Source organism: Notechis scutatus, chromosome 1 (assembly GCF_049901735.1).
Source record: "Notechis scutatus isolate UNSWTSFEM ecotype Mainland chromosome 1, rNotScu1.2, whole genome shotgun sequence".
In the NCBI taxonomy this organism is placed as follows: Eukaryota; Metazoa; Chordata; class Lepidosauria; order Squamata; family Elapidae; genus Notechis; species Notechis scutatus.
In genome coordinates this window covers 327,336,658-327,358,772 of record NC_142009.1, presented here as the reverse complement: position 1 = coordinate 327,358,772, position 22,115 = coordinate 327,336,658, and the positions used below count along the sequence as shown (strand labels likewise).

Genomic DNA, 22,115 nt, shown 5'->3' with positions numbered 1-22,115 from the left:
AAGGCCGCATAGGGCCCTTTTCACTGGCAGAGCGCTCGGGCCACCACAGGCTCCCCCGACACGAGTGACGTCACATATCCAGCCCGGCCACACCCATCCTGGCCCCCTGAAGTCAACACAACCCTGATGGGGCCATCAATGAAATCAAATTTGACACCCCTGTCGTAAGCCAAGGACTACCTGTAGTGTTAAAAAAAAGGAAGTTACGTGGAACTGTTGAAGTGAAGGCAAGATCTGGGAGAACAAAAAATATCTCTGCTGGAGGTATCAATACCCAGCCAGATTTGCTGAAATGACCTGCTGAAAATTTTAGCTAACCATGGAGCTGCTGTCCACAGGACAAATCTTATACAACAGGGATCTGCATGGGATAGCTGCCAGAAGAGAAATTTCTCTAATCTCAACACAAGAAGCCACAATCCAAAGTATGTGAAATAAAAATTTAATAACGCTGAAATATTTTAGAACAAGGCATTTGAAACTGATTAAAATAAAAATTAAACTCTTCAGCCGTAATCACACAAGAGGAGAAAAAGAAGGCTGAAGGCATCTTTGCCAATCATTAAATATGGGTTTGGGATCCATGTTAATGCCAGTGACACAGAAGATACTGTACAGTGGAAGGGAGAATTGATTCAACTAAATATCAACAAAACTTGGAAGTTTCTTCAAGAAACAGAAGTTGAAAAAAGTTGGATATTTCAGCAATCTATCTCCAAAACAATCTTGAATCATTTATTTATATGAAAGAAAAACAAAAGTTTTGGAATGGCCTCTACTGTCCCGAAACCTGAACCTTATTAAAAACTCTGTGTGGATAAATAAAACATGCAGCATGTGCAAAGAAATCTAAGAATATTTCTAAGCTAAAGGAGTTCTACAAACAAGAAAGGGGAGAAAAATTCCAAAAAGAACAGATAGAATTTTAATTGGCTATAGGAACATTTGAAAGTTGTTATTTCTGACAAAGAATGTGTTACACAGCTTAATCCAAGTTTCTATACCTAGTGTATTCATTATTTTCATTATGAAGCTGTTTACAACAGCACAAAGCTGTATTCAATTTTGCAGAAAGGTGTCATGTCTTGTATCATGCAGAGTTTGTGTCAGCTTCTGTTCCCTTGTAGATTAATGACAACATACAATTTGACTAGTGTGCTATTAAAACCCTCTGGTGTGGATTTTAAGGCAGAAATCTTCTCCTTCTCAAGTACACAATCTTTACCACCATCTTGCAAAATGGGATTCCTTTTTAAGTTGTGAGTTTACACAGTTAATAATGGGATCTTATTTCTCTGTATCTGAAAAAAAACAAAACACATCAAAGTTTGCTATCCAGAGGAAGGCACAAAACAGCAGGTGGCTTGGAAAACGGAGTCAATTATCTATTGCGTCCCACGTATTCTAATATGCAAATTACGAATGATTAGAAATTCTAATACTAATACACACAGTACTGTACGTATGGTTTGCAAACCATGGTCTATGGTTCTGCATTGTATGAGCAGGGTGCAAACGTGTGGGGCTTTCTCACAAAGCTTTGAAGCCTTCCAAAGCCTCACGAGAAAGCCATACGTGATTTGAACAAGGCCACGCATGACTTTGGAAAGATCTGGTGCAGCCAGCATCTACCTTGCAAACTGTCAGGCTAAGCCAGGCCAGGCCAGCCTGCAGAAGAGGTAGAACACAGACTCATAGGGCTGGAAGGGACCTTAGAAGAGATCTTCTAAGAGCCATGGTGGCACAGTGGTTAGAATGCAGTTGTCAGGATTCCGAGGGATGCCCTAATGAAACCATGAGCCTCGAGCCAAGTTTCAAAAGAAATCCAGTTATTTATTAGGAGAAAAATATCACCACATACCCAAATGAAATCAGCTCTGCCTGACATAATTTACGGCCCATCTATGACCCTGTTTCCCTCCTCCCCACAGGGTGTGTCATAAATCACATTCTCCAATGGAGCACTTTTGCAGGCTGTGGAGATTACACCTCTCCCTCCTGGTAACCTGGGATACGGCCTTGAAGAAGGTGTGCGTGGAATGTGCTTCTGACTGTGGCTGCCATTCTTCTCCATCAGTTTCCTTCCCCTCCTGCCTATGGTAACTCGGGAGCAGGCAGGAATGCTTTACAAGTTGACAGCAGTATTGCAGGCTAATTCTGCCGACTGCCATTAGTTCGATTCTCACTGGCTCAAAGTTGACTCAGCCTTCATTCTACTCAGGTCAGTAAAATGAGGAGCCAGATTGTTGGGACAATATGATGACTTTGTAAACCACTTAAAGAGGGCTGTAAAGACCTATGAAGCAGTATACAAATTTAAGTGGTGTTACTATTGCTATTCCAATCCAATCCCCTGCCCAAGAGGCAGGTCCTTGTCTTACCAAGGGCTTGGATTGGGGTGAGTCCTTGCCTAAAACAGGTGGGATTCAGTTAATGGTGGCTTCCAGGATTGTCACTGCTAAGCAATGCAGTCATGCCACATTGTACTTTGCAGCTATATCGCTTTGCAACAGAAATTATGGTCTTGATAACCACTATAACTCGAGAAATACCGGTCATTTATTCGTATTTGGGGAAAGGCACTTTGCAAAGCTATCAAAAAAGATAACATAGGAAGAGAATTATTTTGCTCTGGAAGAAAGCATCTTATTTCTGATAAGACATTTTTCAAGAAGCAAAGATTGTATGTAATATTTGGATTTGAATTAAAGCAGCACTTTTCAATACCTTCGCAGCTTTAAGATGTGTTGCTGGAGAATTCCGGGAGTTGGTCCATGCTTTATATCAGGGGTCCTCAAACTTTTTAAACAGGGGCCAATTCACGGTCCCTCAGACTGTTGGGGAGCTGGACAGGCTGGGTGGGCCTGGCTAGGTGGTCATATGACTGGGTGGGCATAGCCAGTTTTTTAACAGTCCATGAAAACAATGCACACAAATTAAATGGTGAGGGCCAGCAGGTGGGCAGGGCAGCCTCGTGGTCTTGTGCGGCCCAGATTAATGGCTTCAGTGGGCCATATGGGGCCCACGGGCTGTAGTTTGAGGACTGTAGTTTGAGGCCTCCAAGAATTCTTCCTGACAACTTTTACTGCTTGACTCTTGCTGGCTGCCATGCAAATGGGGGGGGAGGGATAATTGGGTCTTGTGGAGGGGGAAGAAGGTGCTGGAGGTCGAAGTTGTGTGCACTGTAAAAGATGGGACACTTTCCTGCTTTCTGTGCAACTGCAGCCACTTATCTTTTCCAGGCCAAGGTCAACCATCTTGGCATACCAGATGTGTGAGACGCCACCTGAAGATGTAACCCACATGACATTATACCAGAGGTGGCATTCAGCAGGTTCTGACCAGTTCTGGAGAACCGGTTAGCAGAAAGTTTGAGTAGTTCGGAGAACAGGCAAACACCACCTCTGACTAGAGATTTTACAGTCTCCTCCCCCTGCCACGCCCACCAAGCCACGCCCACAGAACCAGTAATAAAAAAAAACCTGAATCCCACCACTGCATTATACACACCTCAGATTGGATGTCCAGTTTGAACTGTTGGGGGAAGGGACTTGGGATAACTTTCAATACGTAATTTCCACGCCTATTTGCCTCAGATCTTGCTTTCCTTTCGTTGCGATCACTTCAAATCCAGTAAAAGTACTTTTCTCTATTTTAATGGAGTCTTTAAGGGCTTTCTTTCTTGGATTTTGAATGGAGGCACAGCTGACACTTTGCTTTATATATAAAGACTTACCTAGCCGAAGTTCCCCAAAGTTGCCGCATCCAATCTTCTTCCCAACGCGAAAATTCGGCCCCACCATTAAGACTCCGGAGTTGGTCCCTGCTGTCCGGCTCCCATGAGTGCTTCGGCTTCCACCCGTTTTAGACATTCTTCTACTCTCCTCGTTTTCCCCTTTCCCTCCTCTCTTATCAAAATCCATAAGTTTGTGATACCCTGGCCTCTCCACGGTTACACCACTGCCATACAAATCCCAACACGGCCAAAACTTGAGGAGTGGCTGGGAGGGGGGGGGGGTCGGGGGAGGGGAAGGGGAAGGGGAGAAAAGACGGAGGAGGAATTAAAAAAGCAGGGCTCTTCTTGGTTAATAAACCATCGCGGATGCCGGAGATGTAGGAGGGGAGGGTGTGAGAGGAGACGTCTCCACCCACATGTGCTGGGCTAGTGGAACGGCTGTCCTCTGGCCTGGTCCGCCAGGACTCCAGTCAGCAGCACCTCCTGTCGGATGCTCCTTGGTGAAGACGACATGGCGCAAAAGCAGACTTTCCAGGGCGATTCTTCGTTTCCAAGCTGTGGGGAAAGTGGAGAGGAAGAAAACGTGGTCAGGTTATTGCACGTGGCAAACCCACTCCACCTCCCTTTTTAAAAAAAGCAAAGGGGGAGGGGAGGGTAAATAAACATTCAGGTTAGAAACTCTTTCAGGAAACGGATGGGGTTTTTTTTTTTTAAGGAAAAAAAATCTGTAAGATTGCAGAATGTTGTGGAATTTGGATGCTCTCACCTCTGAAATCTCAGCAAAATCATAAAACTGTGGCCATGTCATGGGGGGGGGGGATTCTCTGGAGAAGGCAATTATGTTTGGAAGAGTTAGTGGTAAAAGGAAACCAGGCCATCAAATATGGTGGCTGGACACCATCAAAGATGACACCAGCCAGATAATAGAAAATAGAATAGAAAACCTCAAAGAAGCAGTGTAAGATTGAAAGATGTGGAGAATCCTGGCCCATAGAATTGCCAAGAGTTGGACACCACTATCAGTTCTAGAGATTGCTACAATTGGTAGAAAATCAAGTAAAACAGGACACTGTCAAATTAACTGGACATTCCGTTGTTCTTTAAAGTAATTACTTATTTAGCTTCTCCTGATCATCATCATCACCCTGAAATCTCACAAAACTGAACACTCACCTGAAATCTCACAATTTTGTGCAATAATACTGAAATCTCATATCAGAGTTTTTAAATTGTTTTTTAAAAAAAATTCCGCAAACATTATTAAAGTATATAACAGTTTGGTGTAGTGGTGAAGGTCTAGAAACCAGGTGATGGTGAATTCTAGACCTGCCTTAGGTGTGAAAAACCGGCTGGGTGACTCTCAGGGGACAGCCGCTTTCTCTCTCAGACCTCTCTCTTTACAAGGTGGTTGTTGTGGGGAAAATAGGAGGAAGGAGGAGTATTAGGTATGTTTGCCACTTTGAATTACTTGGAAAAAAAAATAAAGATAGAATAAAAATCTACTAAATAAATCAATAAAGTGTGGCAGGTACCCTGGAGGCTCCAGATATTATACTGCCAGCTCTCAAATAAACAGAAATGAATTTCTAAGGAATAGTCACATTCTATCAGTTCTAGAGATTGCTATAATTGGTAGAAAATCATTAGTTTAAGTAAAACAGGACACTGTCAAATTAACTGGACATTCTGTTGTTCTTTAAAGTAATTACTTATTTAGCTTCTCCCGATTAGTTGATTAATTAGTTAGACCCTGGTTTTAAGGAAGTTCCACAGACATCCAGCATGGTGGCTGTCTCACCTCATATTTTAGTTTTTCTGAGTGCAAGAGAAATAGTAAAATATATTCCTCACTTATCCTTTCCTCAGTGTCCCTGCCCACCTCAGGATGTCCTAATCTGTAAAGAGTGGCACCATGGTCAGTAAGTGAAGCACATGTTTGTTAACTGAACCATACGGCTGTTAACAAATTCAGCTTTCCAAATGGGCAGACTTAGCTGGAAATCAGAAATTTTTTTTTTTACAAATCATGGTCACAAGACACTGCAACCAGACATAAATGCAAGCCAGCCACTGTCATTGGTGACAGGAAGGGCATCTGGCCATTAAAACACTCAGGTCCATTCAGTTGCCAAGACTCCACCCCGCAAGGGATTATGGAGTTGTTAAAAGAAGCTGATGTCATAACTTTGAACTCTTGTCAACTATGAACAGTCATAAACTGAGGATTTACTTCTATCTATAAATAATTCTGCCTCCCCTCCCTACTTTCCCAGCATCATCCAGATATGTTTGGCCCTATTACCTGCTGCAACATGCGAGTTGAGATTCAAGCACATCTGGAGTTGAGGAAAGCTGCTACATATTTCCCTGAGATGCGAGTATAATGCATTGTTTAGGTTTTCAACCTGAACTGTTTGGGCTTTCAATCTGAATTGTTTAGGCTTTCAATCTTGTTTGGGTTTTCATACTTCTATGAAAAATCATTACAGTTTAAAATTAAAATTCATATGACATGAAGAAAGGAGGGATTGAGGCTGGATTCTTCTACTGTACAATTTAAGAACGTGGTTATGCTGGTTGAAACAGAACAGTGGTAACCCAATGAAAGAGGGTAACATTAGGCACAGGACAAACAAGAACCAAAATGGAAATCTTTTTTACACACCCTGCAATTATCTCCGGGAACTTGCAAACTTGTTTAGAAAGTGTTTCCTTTTTCTTCCTTCCATAGCCACTTCCCCAGCATCTTCAGTTTTTCAATATTTACATTACAATATTTACAATACTTTTCTTTTCTTTCTTTTTCTTTTCTTTTATAGAGTATTTGCACCAAGACAAATTCCTTGCGTTCCAACTACACATGGCCAATAAAGAATTCTATTCTATTCTATTCCAGTCTAAATACTTGTGTCTTATAACATCAGGTAAATAAAATGATCAAATCTGTGAGATAAGCTGGATTCCTGGTGTCTTCTTGGAAACTATAAGGAAGCAGTTGTGATTTCTTCTTCCAGGGTGTGTGTGCGTGTGTGTTTTTCCCCCTAATTTCCTAGTCAAGCTTGTGTCCCCATCGAAGTAGTGGCCAAACCTGGTTCTGCTTAGTTTCCCAACCCATGCATGATTAACCAAGTATGACCACCTGTTGAAGCATTAAGTGTGCAACCACAAAACATTTTTTAAAAATATTAAATAATTCATGAAGAATATATTACCATTAGCTTATGGAAATGTCCTATTTCAAAGAAAACTAGCTTTGTGTTTGAGACACCAGGAATCAGGAAAAGTATTCATCAACAACAGAGTATAAGTAGCTCACGATTGAACCATGGGGTCCTTGGTGGTTGTTTTCTTGAAGATATTTCATTACTCGACTAGGTAACATCGACAATGGCTTATGAAATATCTGCAAGAAAACAACAAAGCTCAGAGCAATGTGATGCTGCCTAGGACAGTGTGACCTTTTCCTTGTTGCGTGCCAAAAGTGCTCGTGCACACGCATGTGTGTGTACGCCAAAATGCAATGTGCACACGAACCCCCCACGCCGTGCCCCCCTTTGCATGCACGGCAGATACCCGACAATCAGCTGGCTGGCAGGGGGTGTGCGCGTATACGCAGTGGGTCTGTTCCAGGCAACCTCTCAAGTGCTGGCAGAAATGGCTCCGCGTGCCACTTCTGGCACGCTTACCATAGGCTCGCCATCATGGACCTAGGACTTCAGTGTTTCTCTTCAAATTAAAATGAGGTAAAATCCTGCATCCAGGACTCTTTGACATTTTTATTAGCAACTGGAATAAATAAAAATATGGAGGAAGCACTTATTACTCATGTGAAAGGGAGCAACATGGATGGAGCCATTAATATTCCAAACGACTGAAATGTAATTCTGGTAACCTTGATAGGTTCTGAAAGTTAAGAGAATGAAATTTGACAGACTCTCAATGCTCATTCCTTCACTTCAGAAACAAAAGATACGGAGATGTAGGATAGGAGATTTATGAAGAAGATCTTGGAACAGGAGCTGGGTTCAAAATGATTATGAGTCAGCAATGTGATGCTGCCACAGGAAAATCCAATGCAACTTTCAGCTGCATCAATAAAACCAACGGCTTCCAAATCATAAGCAATGATAGTTGATAGTTGCTTGTTATTCTGTGATAACTGACCTCAACTCAAGCACTGCATTCTGTTCTGGGTACCACCACTTTAAGAAAGATTCAGACAAAGTGAAACAAGTTTAGAAAAGGCAATAAGAATGATCAAGAGACTATTAACGAAGTTTTATGAAGAGAAGTGATCTAGCAGTATAAGCAGTCTGACAATGAAACCAGTGACCCAGGGTGATAGTGGCCTCCCCTTCATTGGGTGTGCTCAAGCAGAAAGTAGTCAATCATCTGTCTGGGATGCTTTAATTTGGATTTCTGTGCTGAGCACAGGGTTGGATTCAATGACCCAAATGGAACTGGCCCCTCCAATTCCATCATTTTAGAAATCTCAGTGTTTCTTTGCTCCAAGCTAGGGTAGAGAACCCATGAGAACTCTCCAGACCTAGGAGTGTCCAACCTTGGCAACTTTAAGACTTGTGGACCATGTTGACTGGGGAATTCTGGGAGTTGAAATCCACAAGACTTAAAGTTGCCAAGATTGGACAATCCTACTGCAGACTGTTGGATTCCATCTCTTATCATCCCTAGTCAACGTGGCCAAGGATGTTGGGAGTTGATTGCCAAACATCTAGACAGTTGGGAAGACTCACAGAACAGTTGGGCCACTGCTGGATTTAAAGATATACCACCTACATTTAGTTATTAAAGTAGAATTTTGCTGGGTGGAGAGAAACACACAACGATAGTCCAAGATCTCCTAAAAAGGAGTAAAGCTTTGCACAGCACAAAAAAGGAGTATTTTTTCCAGGGGTGGGATGCTACCGGTTCTGCCTGGTTCTAAAGAACCTGTAGCTCTGAAGAGCAGCAGACATCGAACAGGTTCTGTGTTTGCTGCTGTTTGGCCCACCCGCCCACCCACCCAGGCTCTTACCTGTCCTTTGCGTGGCACAGCTGAGGTTGAAAAAGCAGGAAAAAAGAGGCTTTTCAAATGCTGCGCACTTGCGCGTAGTGCTTTTCCGCTATTTGGGCAGCACAACTTAAGTTTTTTTTTACACCTGCGCACAGAGTAGCCACCGAACCAGTAGTAACACTGGTTGAATCCCACCCCTGATTTTTTTTCCCCTTGCATCCCACTACAGGATTAGTTTGTTCTACTGCAGAAAAAAAATACCTTTTTTTCCATTTCTAGTTATGCTCTAAAAAGACAATAAAACAAAGCACACAATAGCTCCTTGGTCCAATAAGGGAAGAATATACTGACAACCAACTTAGCTCTGGCAAGGTCCTAAAACAGAATTGAAGATGACAATGGCTGGAGTTGACATTTAGCCATAAGATGGCTTGCTTGTTTGTCTTAATATGCTATGGTTAAAAAAATTCTGCCTCAGCATGATATGCAAACATAAGGATCGCTCCTTGGGAGAGATTCTGTTCTGAAGTGCTGGGCAAGGATCAGAGGACCTAGACTCAAATGTACTATAAGTCACGGAAGTCCACAATGTGGTTTTCGCCCATGTTGACTCTCTTTTTCAGCCCAACTTATGCTACCAGGCTGAAGTGGGAAAACTGGATAAGGGCCTGCTACGTATGCCACTTGACCTCCAAAAGAAAAGGTGGAACTGAATATTTTCTTAAAATAGAGAGCTGGACAGTACCCATTTTCCTTCCCTGCCTTGTAAGAAAGTACGAGTTGAGTGGTCTGATAGTGAAGCCAGTTACCAATGGAGAGTAGAGAGTGGAAAGCTCTCTTTTGTTAGATATACAGGTAAGTCTTTGACCCAACATTTTCTTTAACGACCATTCAAAGTTACAACAGCACCATGCTGCCGTGCCGAACAGCTGAGGCCCTTATCGGGCTGATTGCTGGAAGCTGCTCCAACTGCTCCCACGCGGTTGCGGCTTAAAACACTAGGGCCACCACCCTGAGTGCTCCCACCAAGACTGGGGGTTAAAAAAACCCTTTCCTGGATGCAGCTCTCCAAATCGCTATTTTCCACTGTTGAAGACTTTTTAAAATGAAAAAAGGCCTCCACCTCGAAAGCGAAGTGGAGCCCCAGAATTCACGTCCATCCTGGCTGGACTGAGTCGAAAACTGGGGCATGGCCATGGCACAGGGTGGAGCTTCAATCAATGCACAGACACAGTCCAATAGGCCAAGGATTCGAGCCTACCCCCCCCCCCTCTCTCTGGACTCTCGGAGCCACAGAGAGGAAAAAGGTGACTCATGACCACATTTCACACTTACAGCTATTGCAGCATTTCCATAGTCACGTGATCAAAATCCAGATGCTTGGCAACTGACTCATATTTATGACGGTTGTAGTGTCCCGGGGTCAAGTGATCGCCTTTTGAAACCTTCTGAGAAGCAAAGTGAATGGGGAAGCCAGATTTACTTGACAACCCTGTTACTAATTTAACTGCAGTGATTCACTTAAAAACTGTGTCAAGAAAGGACATAAAATGGGGCAAAACTCAATTTTGGGCTCAATTGTGGTTGTAAGTTGAGGATTACCTCAAACCACGAAGGGTCTGGGTATCTGAAGGATATGCTTTAATTGGGATTTCTACAAGAAGTATAGAGTTTGGATGCAGTTACTTTAAATGGTCCTTTCCAGTTCTATCTACATCTCCATACAGCATTTTATTTTTTTATTATGTTTACATTTCTATCCCAGTTGCCCTCAAAGGACTTAAAAGTGCCATGCGTGGAATGAATACAAGTGCCATTTCCAAGAAACCATTTCCCCTTCCTTTTTAGCTTTTGAAAAGACAAAAGTGGAAATTCAATCTTGGGATGTTAGAAACCATTCAATAAATACGTCCCAATCTAATCTCCAAAGCAATAATAGATGGATCCTTTCTAAACTAGATCAACTGGATTCCAAAGAAAGTGAATTCAAACCAATCCACGGGGCCTAGACTTGATATTCAATGCACTTTTGTACAATGTCTTTCACTCGAGCTAATTGGTCCTTCTGTATTCCTAAGCAGTCTAATTTTTGAATACCAGACAGAAAATCAACAAAATATGACTGTTGTCCTTCATTATCTTTAGAGGAATCTCAGTCACCCTGGTTGGAAACAATACATTGAAATCCACGAGCTTCTGTACCAACACAAAACAGCCCATTTTATGTTCCAGAGAATTAACCAAGAAAGACATTTCACTATGTAGCACTTAAAATATTATGACACGGCTGGTTTTCTTACCCTCCTTTTCCTTCCTTATGTGCTCTGGGACAAATAGTAGCCTTAAGGACCTTGATTTGCACGAGTGAAAATTTTCAACCCTGAGCGGAACACATCCAAGGAACAGCCAGAATAAAATGCCTTTTTTTCCTCCTTTTCCTGTACCCACGTAGACTCCTATTTCAACAGGAAACTCCTTAACTACTCACAAAAAGGACTGAACAGATCATCATCGGCTGAGGCTACGTCAGGAAGAAACTGACACTGCTTGAGGGAGGAGGCGGCGGCCAGCTGTTGAGAAAGGAAGCAGCATCATAAACATACACACACACATACACACACACAGAGCCGCCAGCCGGGGAAGGCTTTCCTGAAAGTGTGTCAGTGTGTGTCAAGAGGGAAGGGCAGGGCTAAACCCTAGGAAGGTACATGTGTTGTTGGTGCTGGGCAAAACAAACAAAGCCTACCTTGCAGGCTGACAACCTAGGAATGCTCACAACCTCGGCTTCTTCACATCCCAATTTGGTAGAACCGAAGAAAAAGCCCATCACTAAAGTCTCAACACTGTTTATACCAGAGGTATCCAGCTTTGGCAACTTTTAAGACTTGTGGACTTCAATTCCCAGAATTCCAGCATAGCTGGCTGAAGAATTCTGGGAGTTGAAGTCCAACAAGTAGAATAGAATAGAATAGAATAGAATAGAATAGAATAGAATAGAATAGAATAGAATAACAGAGTTGGAAGGGACCTTGGAGGTCTTCTAGTCCAACCCTCTTGCCTAGGCAGAAAACCCTAACCACTTCAGACAAATGATTATCCAACATGTTCTTAAAAACTTCCAGTGTTGGAGCATTCACAACTTCTAGAGGCAAGTTGTTCCACTGATTAATTGTTCTAACTGTCAGGAAATTCCACCTTGGTTCTAAGTTGCTTTTCTCCTTGATGAGTTTCCACCCGTCGCTTCTTGTTCTGTCCTCAGGAGCTTTGGAGAATAGCTTGACTGCCTCTTCTTTGTGGTAGTCCCTGAGATACTGGAACACTGCTATCATGTCTCCCCTAGTCCTTCTCTTCATTAGACTGGACATACCCAGTTCCAGCAACTGTTCTTCACATGTTTTAGCCTCCAGTCCCCTAAATCTCTTTGTTGCTCTTCTCTGCACTCTTTCTAGAGTCTTACAGTCTCCACGATTAGACGCCCCTGGTTTACACATCTAGGCTACTATGATCTCCCATCATTATTATCCACAGCATTGCCTCAAGGAAGAGGGTATATGACAGTACAAGTAGTCCTCGACTTACAACAGTTCATTTAGCGACCGTTCAAAGTTACAATGGCACTCAAAAATAGCAATAGCATTCAGACTGATAGACCGTTTCGCAGTGCTTTACAGCCCTCTCTAAGCGGTTTACAGAGTCAGTATATGCCCCCCCCCCCCACAACTATCTGGGTCCTCCTTTTACCCACCTTGGAAGGATGGGAGGCTGAGTCCACCTTGAGCCTAGTGAGATTCGAACTGCCAAATTGCAGTCAGCTGGCAGTCAGCAGAAGTAGCCTGCAGTACTGCATTCTAACCACTGTGCCACCATAGCTCAAAAAGTGACTGATGACCATTTTTTCACACTTACGACCATTGAGGCATGCCCATGTGATCAAAATTCAGGCACCTGGCAACCGACACGTCTTTATGACAGCTGCAGTGGGCCCAGGCACATGCGATCATGGGGGAGCCAGATTCACTTAACAGCCAGGTTACTAACTTAACAACTGCTATGAGCCACTTAACAACTGCGACAGGAAACGTTGTAGAGCGGGGCAAAATTCACTTAACAGATGTTTTGCTGAAGAAATGTTGCAACAAGTTCTCACTTAACAACATACACTTTGGACTCAATTCTGGTTGTAAGTCAAGGACTACCTGTTAAATCAAGGTTTACCTGTACTGGTATGCAAAATTCTGTCACTGGAACGGTTTCCAGGTAACACACATGCATGGCCACAAAACTACATTTCCCAAATCTTGTTCTTCCATTTTAACAAGTGTCTGAATGGCAGCAGGCTACTCCCTGTAATGGCTTATGTTTTAAACTACCCATATCCAAGTCCTTTCTGCTCTCCGATACAGATAATAATGTTCCTTATTGGAGTTTAAATTGAACACATTTGGTTAACCCAGTGCAGATAGTCCTCATCCTACGACCACAACGAAGTCCAAAATTTATGTTAATTAAAAAAAATTAAATTAAAATAATTATTAAAATAATTAAATTATAATGTAATTTGTTAAGCGAGCTTTACCCCATTTTACGACATTCTTTTTTTTTTTTTTAATAGAAAATTTTATTAAATTTTACACTTTTAAAAACGAATCATATATATACAACTTTTGCAGTAGTGAATCACTGCAGTTGATAATAAGTTAGTAACCTGGTTGTTAAGTGAATCTGGCTTCCTCATGGACTTTGCTTGTCAGAAGGTCGCAAAAGGGGATCACATGACCCCAGGACGCAGCAACAGTCATAAGTATGAACCAGTTGCCAAGTACCTGAATTTTGATCCCATTATCATGGGGATGCTGCAAAGGTCATAACTGTGAAAAACGGTCATAGGTCCCTTTTATCAGTGCCGCTGTTAACTTTGAATGGTCACTAAATGAACTGTTGTAAGTTGAGGACTGCCTATACAAGTAATCCTTAACTCTGGACCACAACTGAGACCAAAATTTCTGCTCCTAAGCCAGACGGTGCTTAAGTAAGTCATGCCCAATTTTATGATAGGTATGGTTGGTATGATTTTTGGTATGGTTGTTAAGTGAATCACTGCAGTTGTTAAGTGAATCATTTGGTCATTAAAAGATAATCTGGCTTGTCCCATAGACTTCGCTTGTCAGAAGCCAAGCAAAGAAAGTCACCAATCACCAAGGATGATCTCTTGGCTCCAGGATGCTGCAAATGTCATACATACATGCAGGTTGCCAGGCACCCAAATTTTGATCAGGTGACTGTGGGGATGCCGTGATGGTTGTAAATGCAAGGACCAGATGACAGAAAGGTTTTTTTCCCTCAGTAATTTAGTTGTAATTTCAAGCAAATGCTAAAAGAACGGTTGAGCACTACCTGTACAAATCACTAACAGAAGTATAAATAATAAGCAATATTCAGGTAGTTCTCGACTTACGACCACAATTGAGCCCAGAGTTTATGTGGCTAGGTGAGAAATCTGTTGAGAGTTTTGCACCATTTTATGACTTTTCTCGCCACATTTGTTAAGTGAATCAACTGCAGTTGTTTAATTAGTAACACTGTTGTTAAAGTCAATCTGGTTTCCCCCATTGACTCTGCTCGTCAGAAGGTTCCAAAAAAGGGGATTACATGATCCCAGGACACTGCAACCATCATAAATGTGAGTCAGTTGTCAAGCATCCCAATGTAAATCACGTGACCACGGGGATGCTGCAATAGTCATTCTGTATGTGTGAAAAATGGTCATCAGTCCCTTTTTTCAGTGCCGTTGTAACTTTGAACAGTCACTAAATGTTGTAAGTCGAGGACTACTTGTACTTGTCCTCAACTTGCCACCATTTAGTGACCGTTCAAAGTTGCAACAGCACTGAAAAAAGTGACTTGGGACCCCTTTGTGCTGAGCCCCCTTTTGTATTCATTCTACACCTACGACTGCACTCCCTCTTGTCCCACTAACTCTATAATAAAATTTGCAGACGACACCATGTTGGTGGGACTCATATCAGGAGGAGACGAGACAGCCTATAGGTCAGAGGTTCTCAGACTGGTCTTGTGGTGTAAGAGTCATAACCTCACCCTGAACATCAAAAAGACCAAAGAATTGATTATAGACTTCAGAAGATGCAAAGCAGAGCCTCTCCCACTAATATATCAATGGAGACTTTGTGGAAAGAGTTCATAGTTTTAAATATCTAGAAACTCATATTTCCGACAACCTTACTTGATCGGTCCACACTATGGCCACTGCAAAGAAGGCCCAACAGCGCCTGCACTTTCTGAGGCTGCTGAAAAAGAGTGGTCTGGGTGAGAAGTTGCTGGTTACTTTTTACCGGTCTACCATCGAGAGCATTTTGGCATACCGTGTAACGGTGTGGTATGCTGGATGCTCTGTAGTGGATAAGAAGAGGCTCCAGTGAGTTATAAACACAGCACAAAAAATCATCGGTTGCTCTCTTTCCTCTTTGGAAGAGATTGTGAAGACCAGACTCCTCTCTAGAGCACTAAAAATCTCCACAGACCATTCTCATCCTGGACAATCATATTTTGATCTGTTACCATCAGGGAGGCGTTATAGGTGTCTTAAAATGAAGACTAATAGATTGAGAAACAGTTTCTTTTCCAAGGCAATAACTGTCTTGAATCAAACAGTGCATTTGTGATTTAGTCCTATTATTATTATTTTAATGATTTTAATTTTAAATACTTGTGGTGTGATTGTGATGTGGTGTTTGGGGCACTGTGCTGGAATAGCTTTCAAATTTCATTGTATTCGTGGAATGCAATGACAATAAAGGTATTCTATTTTCACACTCACAACTATTGTAGCATCCCCATCAGTGGTGGTATTCTACCGGTTCGGCCTGTTGTTGTTTTTTCCCCAAAAGTTTTTTATTTTTAAAATTTTATGCATCTTTCCACATGAGGAACATGTTTCCAGGTTATAACACTTATACATAGTCACACTTTCATTTGCATTATTCTTATATAATATTAACTCATATCATTATCCATTTCACTCATCTTTAAATAAGTTTACATTTCATATTTCAATTCATTAATTCAATATCAATATCATTTCATCCATACATAAGTTTTCAAATCTTTCTCCCCTATTATTTCTATTTTCAGCTTACCACCTATTTTACTTTACTTTACACGTTTAACAGATAATCAGAGTTGGAAGGGACCTTGTAGGTCATCTAGTCCAACCCCCTGCCCAAGCGGGAGACCCTACACCATTTCTGACAGGTGGGAGTCCAATCTCTTCTTGAAAGTCTCAAGTGATGGCGCTCCCACAACTTCCGAGGGCAACTTCTGTTCCATTGGTTGATGGTTCTGTCAGAAAGTTTCTCCTTATTTCCAGATTGAATCTCTCCTTGTTCAGTTTCCATCCATTATTCCTTGTCTGGCCTACAGGCGTTCGGCCCGGTTCTGACGAGCCGGTAGCGGCAATGAGCAGCAGAGACTGAACCGGTTCTCTCCGGCACTCTGTGTTGGGCCCGCCTGCTGCCCAGGCTTCCATATCCTTTGTGTCCTGCTTTTGAAGCGCAGCTGCTTTGCACGGCACAGCAATTGTCATGCTGCTGAAGCGTCAGGGAGGGTGCAGGATTGCAGGAGGTGACTCAAAAAGCCTCTGTGCCTGCGCAAAGTACGCATTTGGTGCGTGTGCAAAGCCCGCACGCACGCGCAAAGCCCACCCACCAAGCCACACCCACCAAACCGGTGGTAAAAACATTTCAAACACACCACTGATCTCCATGGTCATGTGATGGAAATTCAGATGTGGCAGCTGGCATGTATTCATGACAGTTGCACTGTCCAGGCAACCGACATGTATGTATGACATGTATGTATGACATTTGCAGCATCCTGGAGTCATGGTTGTCCAGGGTCATTTGTAACCATCCCAGCCGGCTTCTGACAAGCAAATGGAAGAAGCCGGATTTGCTTTGATTCACTTAACAATTGCAGTGATTTGCTTAACAACTGTGGCAAAAAAGTCACAAAAAGGGGCAAAACTGCCTTGCTTAGCAACAGAAATTTTGGGCTCGATTGTGATCGTAAGTCAAGAAACTATATGTATTAGATCAAAATAGTTATAGATCAGATAAAAATATTATTCTGCAGATAAGAAACCCAAATCATTTTATTTGGCACAATCCATGTATCACATAACCCAAAAAAATGATTTCTAATCAGAATTATACATCATTTAGTTTTGATGTTGGAAGTTATGGTAAACACGAAAGCATATTTCCATCAGTTAATTAGCCTTTCTTCTAAAAAAAGACTTCAAAGCCTTTTCCACTTTTTCCACATAAAATTCTTGCAGCAATTAATACAGACTATGCTAGTTTAGCGCACTTCGAAGGGATATATTATACGATCTACTGAAATTTAAAAAGAATTTCTCAGGTTGCTATGGAATTATAACCTTCAAAATCTGTTCCATTCTATGATGTAACATTTTCCAGTATTGTTTGGCTTCACAACACTGCCATCGTTTGTGAAATGAGACTTGAACCAATTCGTTACATTTCCAATATTTTTGGGAGGAAATTATTCATTTTAACCCAGGTTGGAGTAATGTACCAACACCAAAACATCTAACATCCGCTCTAACTATGTTCGTTTAACATTCTTCTTCCAATCAAATTCCTACTGTTGTTATCACTGTGTTCAATTTCTGCTCCATTTAAGAAAGTCTACCTGGCTTTCTGTTAGCCTCTCTTCCATCAGACTTATTCTTGGCCAGCTCTGCTTCCTGCTTCATCTCTGGTGCTCTCCTGCTCTGGTTATTTTCTGAGTTTTCTTCTTTTCATGCACCACCCACCCCATATATGACTTCCTCTCTATGAAATGTAAACACGCCACATGCCAAGGCATGAGAATAAGCAGTGGCTCTTGAACGCTGCTTTGGGCAACTGGAGAAGATCAGAAGTTGTGGGAACCGGAAAAGACCAGCCACAGTAGAGAAGCTTCAATTCAAAGGAAAATTGGTCCACCTATTGTATACAGTTTGTCGTAGCAATAGCGTTGCCTGTGACAAGGAAACTAGATTCCATGGGGCATTTAAAAAAAAAAAAATCAAGCAAAATGTTTTTACTCCCTTTATATCCAAGATTTATAGAAATGTATAGAGCAGAGGTGGTATTCAGCAGGTTTTGACCAGTTCTGGAGAACCAGTAGCGGAAATTTTGAGTAGTTCGGAGAACCAGTAGCGGAAATTTTAAGTAGTTTGGAATACCACCTCTGACTGGCCCCGCCCCCATCTATTCTCTGCCTCCCGAGTCCCAGCTGATCTTTATTCAATGCCATTGTAAATTCAAACAGTCACTAGATGAATGGTTGTAATTCGAGGACTACCTGTAATTCACACAACATTCATTCATTCTTTTGTTCATTTCTTTTCATCCCTGTTCAGAACCAAAAATGGAAGATCCAGGAACTTGTTGTTCAGTTGCTAAGTCATGTCTGACTTTTCAATATCTTCATAAATGACTTAGATGAGGGAATAGAAAGGGAACTTACCAAATTTGCAGATGATACTAAGCTGGCAGGAATAGCTAACACCCAAGAAGATAGGCTCAAGATCCAGATGGATCTTAACAGACTAGAACACTGAGCCATATCTAACAAAATGAAATTCAACATACAGAAAAGTAAAGTCCTACACTTAGGCAAGAAAAACCAAAAGTGCACATATAGACTGGGTGAAACTAGGCTCAATAGCAGTAACTGTGAGAGGGATCTTGGAGTCTTAGTGGACAACCAGCTAAATATGAGTCAGCAGTGTGCAGCGGCAGCCAAAAAATCCAATGCAATCCTAAACTGCATTAAGAGGAGGATACAATCAAGATCAAGTGAAGTACTAATACCACTTAGTAAGACCACACCTAGAATATTGCCTTAGTAAGACCACACCTAGAATACTGCATCAAGTTTTGGTCACCACACTATAAAAAGATGTCGAGACTCTAGAAAAAGTGCAGAGAAGAGCAACCACAATGATTAGGGGACTGGAGACTGAAATATTTGAAGAACGGTTACAGGATCTGGCCATGGCTAATCTAGTGAAGAGAAGGATCAGGGGAGACATGATAGCAGAGTTCCAATATTTGAGGGACTGCCACAGAGAGGAAGGGGTCAAGCTATTTTCCAAAGCACCTGAATGCCAGACAAGGAATAATGGATGGAAACTGACCAAGGACAGATTCAACCTAGAAATAAGGAGACATTTTCTGACAGCAAGAACAATCAACCAATGGAACAGAAATTGCCTTCGGGGTCTTCCGGTTTGGGTTTCTTCAGCGACAGACCGAAATCCGTGATCGTGCGCGGTTTCGATCTGTGCTCACCGCTGGAGCGCCTCGATCCTTTGGATTCAGGGCTGAAGCCACCCCATAGAGGTGAAGAGGGGGGAGGTTGCTAGCCGAGTGGAGGGGAGCCGCATCTCTCCTCCTTGGCTGGTTTAAACTCCCTTTCTCAAAGGCGGTTGCAGCGGTAGTCAGAAATGGCCACCTCAAAGAAGAACCCGACTGGATAAGATTGTGCAGGAGGAAGACAAAGAGGAAAGTAGGACAGACCGGGCTAAACAACAAAGAACATCTAAGCAAGGTATCCTGAATTTAAAAGTACTTAGAGGGATACTTCTGAAAGAAGATTTTTAAGCGGCGAAGGAGAGAGAAAAGGAGGTTTAAAACCCCTTTTTAAAAAACCTTTATAATGACAATTACAAAAGGTATGGAAAGAAATTTATGTTAAACTATTTTGACACTAATAGGCAACTTTAATCTGAAATCTAAGTGTCAAAAGGAGAATAAAGTTGTTGTTTTTTGGTCATTTTAAAAGGAGAAGAGCGGAGGCAAAAGAGTGGAACTTGGAATAATGAAAAAATGGAGTGCCACCTGGAAAAATAAAGAGGATTAACAGTGAAACTTTGAAAAGACTCCTGAGGATACATTGTAACTGAAATCTTATTAAAAGATACAGTAACCCACGGAAAGGAAAAGTAAAGGAAAGAAACAAGAAGTCTGGGATCATTTGGTGATATTTTAAAAAAAAAGGTTTTGGCATTGTTTTTTTTTTTTCTTTTTCTGTTTTTACTTAAAGTCAATCGGGTGGTTGTTCAAAAGTGTTTAAAATGGCATCACTCCTGGAGGAATTGAAGATGAGTCTTAAAAAACAGAAAGAAGATGCAAAAAGGGGAGGAAGATCCTTTGGCTTCGTATTTGAAGTTAGAGATCCTGAACTATGAAAAGGAAAAGGAAAAGCTCCAAGAGCAAGAAGAAGGGTGGGACAAAGAAGAAGCCATTTTTAATGATCAAATAATGCAAAGTGTGGTAAAAAGGGGTAAAGGACTTAAAAGTTTGAGGTCAAAGGGAACAGCCAAAAAGAAAAATAGTCTGAAAAATAAGTATAACAGCAAGGAGAAGCAGAAAAGAAAACTACAGAAGGGGAAATTAGAGAGAGAAGGGTATAAAAAAGGGGATGAGAAAAAAGGGGGGAAGATAGAAAGGGAAAGAATTTATGAGGGACAAAAGCAGAAAATAAAGAAAAAGAGGGAACGTACTAGGATTAAAGGTATTTGCTCAGCTAGAAAACACAGAGACAATGGCTAAATTAAGTTAAAAGTGAGGATTCTGCAAAGGTACAAAAGATTGTGACAGTAGAATACTGTAATGAGTTAGAAATGAAATAAGTAAATAATCTATGTGATAAAACTGTATTGTTATGTAATGGTATATTTATTTATAATTAATGCAATAATAAAGAAGGGAGGGAAACATTGTAATTCTTTCTAAAGATTGATAAAATATTGAAAAGAAATGTGAAAGATGTATAAGGAAATTTATACCAGTTACTAGAATGAATATGAATTATTTTGCTTATTAATAGTAAATAATTTATAAGATAAAACTGTATGACTATCCAATGGTATGCTTATTAATAATTAACGTAATAATGAAGAAGGGAGGGAAACATTTCAATTGTTCTCAAAGATTGATAAATATTGAAAAGAAACGTGAAAGATTTACAAGGCTCATACCAGTACTAGAATGAATTTGAATAACTTATGTTTACTAATGTTTATATATATATATATAAACCTTATTATATATATAAACCTTATTATATATATATATATATATATATATATATATATATATATATATATAAATATATATATATATATATATATATATATATATATATATATATATATATATATATATATATATATATACACCTTATGCCACCAGACTTGAAATTCTAGAACTAGAAAACCTTGAATTACGCCGTCTTCGGTCTGACTTAAGCATGGTATATAAAATCATACATTGCAATGTCCTACCTGTCAGTGAATACTTCAGCTTCAACCATAACAACACAAGAGCACACAATAGATACAAACTCAAAGTAAATCGCACCAAACTTGATTGCAGGAAATACGACTTCAGCAATAGAGTGGTCAATGTCTGGAATACTCTACCCGACTCTGTAGTTTCTTCCCCAAACCCCAAAAACTTTAACCTTAGACCTCACCCCTTTCCTAAGAGGTCTGTAGGGCGTGCATAAAGCGCACCAACGTGCCTACCGTCCCTGTCCTATTGTTTCTCTTATTCTTTTATTTTTCTTATATGTACCCATTTCATGTATTCACAACTATGTATACACTTATACTTATTATCTTGTAAACAATTGGCAAATCAAATAAATAAATAAAAAAATAAATATTGCTTTTGTTATAGTTTTAGAATTTTTCTTTTTATATTTTCAAGGGGAAGTACCAAGCAGAGTCTGAATGATGAGATTTACATGATATAAAATAGATATTAGAAATTTGAATGTTATAATTTTTGAATGCACAAATTTAATGTTTAATGAGATTTCATATGATAATAACAATAAGACTTAAAGGTGTTGCACTCCGATTAGCAATCATAGAGGGAATTTTGTTTTTTAAGAATGTTGGAAGAGAACATATGAAATTGTAAACAAGACAGATGAAAGTATAAGTATAATGAATAAAAAGATATAGAAATTTAGGTAAAAGAAATACAATTGAATAAGAAGAAAATGAGATAACCATAAAACAAAATTAAGAGAAGTAAAGGGAGAAATAGTGAGAAGTTGGAAAAAGAGTAATAAGATATGAAGTTGAATACATAAGATGAATATGCATATGAAATTGTGTCTGTATGGAAATGTGATAACCCGGAACCATGCTGTACTCAAATAAGATGTTTTATTTGTTTTGTTAAAACTCAATAAAACTTTATTAAAAAAAAAAAAAAAGAAATTGCCTTCGGAAGTTGTGGGAGCTTCATCACTGGAGGCTTT

At 40.6% G+C, this 22,115-nt stretch overlaps 1 protein-coding gene across 7 annotated transcripts in view; it reads right to left on the bottom strand.

Moving 5' to 3' along the window:
* Positions 1-22,115, bottom strand: part of CSNK1G2 (casein kinase 1 gamma 2) — a 113,006-nt gene that overhangs the window by 46,089 nt on the left and 44,802 nt on the right. For 5 of the 7 annotated variants that reach the window (XM_087952637.1, XM_026681074.2, XM_087952635.1 and 2 more), the window contains one exon: positions 3,737-4,291. The exons of 1 other annotated variant lie outside the window; for it this stretch is intronic. In XM_087952637.1, the coding sequence (XP_087808763.1) occupies positions 3,737-3,923 (187 nt within the window). In that variant the 5' untranslated portion in view covers positions 3,924-4,291. Of the gene's footprint in view, positions 1-3,736; positions 4,292-11,050; positions 11,284-22,115 lie in introns of those variants that run through there. One more of the 7 variants, XM_026681075.2, reaches the window with a different exon arrangement.